The 6310-nt window shown below is 45.4% G+C and overlaps 1 protein-coding gene across 6 annotated transcripts in view; it reads left to right on the top strand.

Annotated features, from left to right (window-relative positions):
* Window positions 1-3208: 3208 nt before the first annotated feature.
* EEF1AKMT2 (EEF1A lysine methyltransferase 2) overlaps window positions 3209-6310 on the top strand; it is a 30161-nt gene continuing 27059 nt past the window's right edge. For 2 of the 6 annotated variants that reach the window (XR_004951389.1, XM_016118490.2), the window contains exons 1-3: window positions 3209-3354; window positions 4522-4587; window positions 5104-5218. Coding sequence is in view for 4 of the 6 variants with exons in the window: in XM_016118490.2 (XP_015973976.2) it covers window positions 3209-3354; window positions 4522-4587; window positions 5104-5218 (327 nt within the window). In the remaining 2 variants the exon portion in view is untranslated. Of the gene's footprint in view, window positions 3381-4521; window positions 4588-5103; window positions 5223-6310 lie in introns of all 6 variants that reach the window. The other 4 variants (XM_036222745.1, XM_016118492.2, XM_036222746.1 and 1 more) reach the window with 4 other exon arrangements.

Here is a 6310-nt window from a genome sequence, read left to right as displayed (position 1 = left end):
CAAATAAAACTATTAGTGTTAAAGGCCAACTTTTGCCATGCTCAAGGGTGAAAGGAGGGAGACGGGTCAGGCAATTGTATGGTTTTGGGTTTGATGTAGAAGTAACATGATTTCAACTCCGTGTGATCATCTGGTTGCAGTGTCGAGTATATAGTGCCAGGGGAGAAAGGAGGCGGTATTACAATAACCCAGACGTGGGATGACGGACGGACAGTGGTTTGGGAATGGTTAGAAAAGAAATGGTGATAGTAGTGTAGGTGGTAAGAAGCGAATGGATTCTGGGTACAAAAGAATGCGAATTTAATGAACAATAACAGAAAGAGGAAAAAACAAGTAAAAGTGAAAATAAACTCTGGAAAGGTTAGGAAAAGAAACTCCAGGAAGGAACTAACCTTTCTAATCATTATTCTTTGATTCGTTTAATCTTTCCATTTCACAACTGGGCCCTCGAACTCCCACAAAAACCCTACCACACTCTTTCCAAGCTCAGCAAACAGATCCGTTTTCTGACAGTTATGCAGAACAACCTTGGAATCATTCTTGACACCCCACATTGATCATCCGTTTTCAGAATACATCAAAATATTTGGAGGCCGTTGCAATGGCTCCAGGAATCTGTGAGCCTGAGCAACCCAAAGAAAGGCAGAGCGAGTGATAGTGACAGGATCAAAAAATCCCCCTGAGTCCAGAGACCGAGGGGAGACTAGGAAGAGCTATGCGGGGAGGGTGAGGGAAGGGCAAGAATGATGCTCTGCTTTGGGTGATGGTAGGGTGGTCAGTGACCGGTTGAATGCAGAACACAGGGAAGAGAGGGTTTGGAAGCATGGGGGCAGTGGGAGAAGGACGTGCAAGACAGTTTGGTTTTGAACAAGTGAGTTTAATATGACAAGAAACATCTAGGCAGCTGCAAAAGAAGTCTGGAGCTGAGGGTAGAGGATGGAATTGGAAGTCACTAATAATAAGAACGATTGTTAACATTTACTGAACACCAATTTATGTCGGGCTCTGTTCGAAGCTCTTTACATGTGCAGTGTATTAACTTATTTAATCTTCCTAACCCATTTAAAACTTCATTTTATGGTTGAAGAAACTGCGCTAGCCTTTATTGAACATTTATACATCAGGCACGTAGGATTTTACAGGAATTATCTCATTTAATCTCTACTGCTGCCCTATGCCATAGACACTATTATTATCCTTGTTATAAGGATGGGCAAACTGAGACCTTGAGAAGTTAAGGAACTTGCCCATATCCACACATAATAAGGCCAGGACTCACAACCTGGCAATCCAACTTGAGCTGGGTACCTAGCTCCCTTTTCTAAAGGCTCACTTAACAGTAGGTGGTGCTAGGAGGAAAAAGTCTTTTCAAGAAGGGTATGCTAAGTGGCATTGACAGCTACAGAAGATCAAGGGAGGTAAAGCCTGGAACTTAACCCTTGTTTTGCCAACTGAGAAGTAGTTGAAAATTCTTGAAAGCAGTTTCAGAAAAGTTGCAGGTGAGCAGAATTTCAGGCTGCAGAAATGGGCAGAGTGTGATCAAGACAGGCAACTTAGAGTACTTACAGGGCTTCCCTCCAGCCTCATGTAAGGGGTACCCAGTGGGAGGGATCGTGACCTTTGGCACATTCTAGATTCTCCCAGGTGGTGGCCAGCTCTGAGACGATTGAGCTTCTCCACCCCGACCAAGAATCTTGTTACCCCGGGTGATCAGAGGTGGTGTCACAGCAGCCTTCAGGACTAAACAGCCAGAGTAATCCTGGACCAGAGAAGGAACTCTGTATAAGCTGTGGGTTTTTCCAGGGCTCAATACCAACAAGTGTTTTCAGCATAACACATGGCAAAAACAACTTAAGTGTTGGCAAGACATCAGATTGCAGACAGCCTTATCTTTCATGGGTGCTTCTTAATTATAACCTAAAACTTTTTAAGTCCTACTCAGTCACATTCAAGCTTGCTTTCTCTAGCCTCCAGAGCCTAGAAAAGATGAAAACAACCATCCGCCCAGAGCAGCACTAATTGGCAGTGGCATCTGGTAGTTTTATTACTCTGTAATAAGGCTACTTACGCTCTTTCATGGGTTCTTTAATCACTGTACACATGGACTCCCATCTGTCTTTTGCCGAATTCTATCACCAGTGGTTGCCTGAAGATCTTGGAACATCTTGTGTAGGAGGAGATTTATATTTGGTCCTAACAAGGATTTCCGGGAGCTGGAAAGGCAACTGTTGTTGCTGTTAATGTCTAGGGATTTGTTACTGGGCTCCTGTCTGTGAGTCAACAGAAACGTGGCCTAGGAAACATTCCTTTTGGTTGGAACGCAGCCTCGCTAGAAGCCTTTGAGAGCCTTGCCTAGGGCATTGGGCCGCCAGTATTTCGTTGCTGCTACAGAACCCCTCCACTCCCCAAGACCTTTGGTGCTCAAGATCTCTTCCATTATATTGCAGAACTACCAATTGCAGTCAGACGAAGAGGCAGAGGAATTTCGGGCTCACCGTTTGGGAGTAATCCTGTAGAACAAGTCACCATCCGTTTCGGGCGCGGTATAGGTGAGGAAACTGACTCACACAGAAGTTAGGAGTTTTGGACAGGACCAGATGCCTGGTGAGGGGCAGAACTGAGTCAGGCATCTGGGCATCTGGACTCTCACTTAGCCCTCTTCCACAACACTCTGATCCCCGTGATTGGTGCATTTTGGGGTGGGGAGTGGGTCGTAGGATATTCATTTCTCTGGGCGTAATTTGCATGTCCACCTAGTGACGTCAAGTCAGAAGGGACCAGAACTTTATTTTCAAGGCGGGATCCCGGCCACAAATGGAATTAGGTGGCAGGCAAATAATGCTGCTCAGATCTGTTCGCAATGTGGAGAGGTCCGGTGATGCGTGTTTGGGGTTGGGCAGTGTTAGCTGTCTTTTTTTCTGCCAGTCTCTGTTCCAAAGTGCAATACCTTGAATAGTCCCTTACACATAGGTCTCCAGACACAGTGGCGCTTAGGCAGGCACTTCCAGGAGTGCGTGCATCTGATGATGGCTGGAGGGAGCAGGGGAGAGTGGCGAAGTCCAGCCCAGCCCATGCCTGGGTTAGGAATCTGGGACTTGGTACCAAGGTGGAGCCCAGGACCCGCGCGGGCGGGGAGCAGTAGAGAGAGCGGCCTCCCGTTGCCTAGAGGTGCCGGGCCGCACGTCCGCTCTGCCCGCGCCACGTCTCTATGGCAGCCCAACGGCCGTCCGCTGCGCGGAGCGGGATGAGCGCGGGCGCGTCGGGCGGCGACGCCGCAGGGGTCTCGGCGCCGTCCGGGGCGGTCAGTCCCGGAGAGGATGGCTTCGCCCCGTCGGCATTGGGAACCCAAGAGCAGTGAGTGTGGCGCAGGGCAGGGCAGGGTGAGCGGCGCTGCGCGGGCTGGGCCCGGGCGTAGGAGATGGAGGGATGCAGCCTTGGGGGTCCCGGATGCTGGCGTGGGGGGAGCCTCGGGGGCGTGGCGGGAGGAAGCGTAAAGGGCAGTCTCGGGCGAGAGTAAGGGGTTTTGGAGGGGTGGGATTCCGAGGGGCCTCCCTGGGGGCGGTTAAGAGTCATTTCAAAGGTGTGATATCTGAGGGGCTCGCGGCTTTCGGGACGCCCTCTGAAGATCTTGGGGAGGCTTTTTACGGGGTATTGAATCTGAAGGGCATGCTTGGGGAAAGGGGGCCAGGGCAGGGCTGAAGAACAGGGATGGTGGGCGAGGGTGAGGGGGCGGGGAGGGAGGGGAAGAGGGAAGAACCGTTGGCCGCGCTGCTGGCAAGGCTCAGGGGACGAGGATAGGGGATGTGGGAGCTGGGAGGGGCGGGGGAGTGTAGGGTGACCTGAGGAGGGAGCGAGGAGGTAGGTAGCGGGGCATCTTGCGGTAGGAGAAAGTGATCTGACCTAAAACAGATGTTCAGTAATTACTTAATGAATTAATAAGTGGGCGATGAACGTGGGGAAAGGGAAGGATGAGCGGTAGCTTGGAGGGGTGAGAGAGAGCAGGGGTTCTAGGGAGATGAAATGGAAGGTGATGAATAGAAGGCAAATGATGGGGGAAGCTGGATTTAAAAGGAGTAAATTTTAAAACTTAACCTTGAATCAGCGCTTATCTTTGGTGAATTCCTTTGTCGGTAACCACTGTATTCGTAGAAAATCCTTGTTTCTGCACATTCTAACCTGAAAAGTGCTGTATTACACTATGCCTGGACAGTCAAGTTTTAGACTTGTGTTTTGAACTAAGGAATACTTGAACAAAACTCCTTTGTAATTTTTAAGCTAAAATATAGCATTATTAGGTGTCAGGTATTGTTTTAAGTACTTTATACATGTAAATTTATTCTGCTTGTCTGTGTCTTTCATTTTTAACACGAGGCTGTTCAGAGATTGAGCTATGCGTACTTACTGATAACACTAATGTTTTAAACGTCTGTCATAAATATCTCTAACGCATCAAAAACATACATTTAATTTATAATACAGTTTAATTCAAGAATCTTGCTTTGCATTTGATCATTTATGTAGTTGGGATGCTGTCTATGAGAGAGAACTGCGCACTTTCCAGGAATATGGAGATAGAGGAGAAATCTGGTGAGTTACACAAAATGCTGGAATTGTGATTCAGAAGATCGTGTGTGTGTATATGTGTGTCTTTTAAGTGCTCATCCCAGAGAAAGATGGCCTGAACATCTTGGGAACCTTGGACTAATTCTGGCTTTAGTGGGTAGTTATAAAGAATCTCTTTTTTTTGTTGTTTTTTAATGACCCAGATTTAAATTTAATGATCGTATTGGAAGATTACTCTCGTCCTATAACTTTTAAAAAATTAAAATATTTTTAATAAGCAATAAAATTTTGAGTTACCAATATGTGTGTTAATGCTGATGTAGAGTAACATTAATGAGTAATATACCAAACTTACCCATTTTATTTTGAGGCGTGTTTCTCCCTAAATAGTAGTAGAGATGAAGCTTAAGCAGTCAGATATTCTTACTTTCAAAAAAGATATAATTGAGCATATTGAATAATCTGCTTAAAAGGAATATAGCTGTAACCTTTCTCTATATCCCTCTGTTACTTGATTGACTGATTCTTTGTTTTTAATAGGTTTGGAGAAGAGAGTATGAATCGACTAATAAGGTGGATGCAGAAACACAAGATTCCGTTGGATGCTTCAGTGCTTGATATTGGAACTGGAAATGGTGTTTTCCTGGTTGAACTTGTTGGTACTTTTAGTATTCATGTGTTAAAGCCAGATCTTAAAATGAAATTTAAAAAATTTGCAATCGAGTATACTAACTATCTAAGGTAGTAAAGCAGCCCTACCACTTACTTTGAAAAGTCACACGGCATGAAAGGGGAGGTGCATGGATTGTGAGAAAAAACTAAGTGAGAGGCCAGGGGATCTGAGTCCTACCCTTGGCCTTCCTGCTGTAGCCTTGACCTTGAGCAAACCACTTAATTTTTCTGGGCTTCAGTTCTTTCCTAAAGATTTCGGCTAGGTAATTTCTGTTGATTTCTTCTAGCTCAAAACTCTAGAAATCTATGTGTATAAAAGGAAAATGACTTTTGCACTTCTAATAGGACATATCTACCTTAGGTGAGCAGATGGTTTGAAAAGAGCGGTTTACCCATGGAGCTGAGTTTTGGTATGGGTTCTATTACTGCCTATACCATCACTGTTATATGCCTATAATGTGTTTATTGCTGTGTTATGTGCTGTGGAGGAAGTATGAGACCTAGGCTTCATTCTAGATGGTTTTACTTTCTTAATTTATAAGTATATTTTCATAACAGTAAAATTTGTTGAGTGAGTGACTACCATGTGCCAAGCTTCATGCTAGGCACTGGCAACATGAAAATTGAGACCTTGTGCTTGAGTTGTTCATTGTATAAGAGGATGGACTGGCATATAAATATGCAATTAATGGTATAGCTTGACGTGTACAATAATAGATATGTTGATTACAGAAGTCACTGATTGATTAACTTCGAGGAAGAGTTAAAGGTGCTTATATCCAAGTTAGGTGGAGAGGCCGGAGCAGGGTGTGGTGAGTGTGGAGGGGAGGAGTGTGGAGAAAGAATTTCAGACAAGCAAACTACCTGAAGACGTGAAGGTTTGAAGCGGGACAGCATGTGCTGGGCCTGTGAATACTTCGGTAAATTAGAATGTAAAGTACGTGTGTGGGGTAGACAGGCGAGGATGAGTTTAAAAGTAGAAGCTACATCATAGTATGCCATGCCTTAGAATTGAAGATGTTACTTTTAGGCCATGGGGAGCCATGAAAAGGTGTCGGACAGTAGGATAAGATTA

The sequence above is a fragment of the Rousettus aegyptiacus genome, unplaced genomic scaffold (genome assembly GCF_014176215.1).
Source record: "Rousettus aegyptiacus isolate mRouAeg1 unplaced genomic scaffold, mRouAeg1.p scaffold_m13_p_6, whole genome shotgun sequence".
Taxonomy (NCBI): domain Eukaryota; kingdom Metazoa; phylum Chordata; class Mammalia; order Chiroptera; family Pteropodidae; genus Rousettus; species Rousettus aegyptiacus.
Note: the sequence above shows the minus strand (reverse complement) of the source record. Positions and strands in the feature narration are given on the sequence as shown.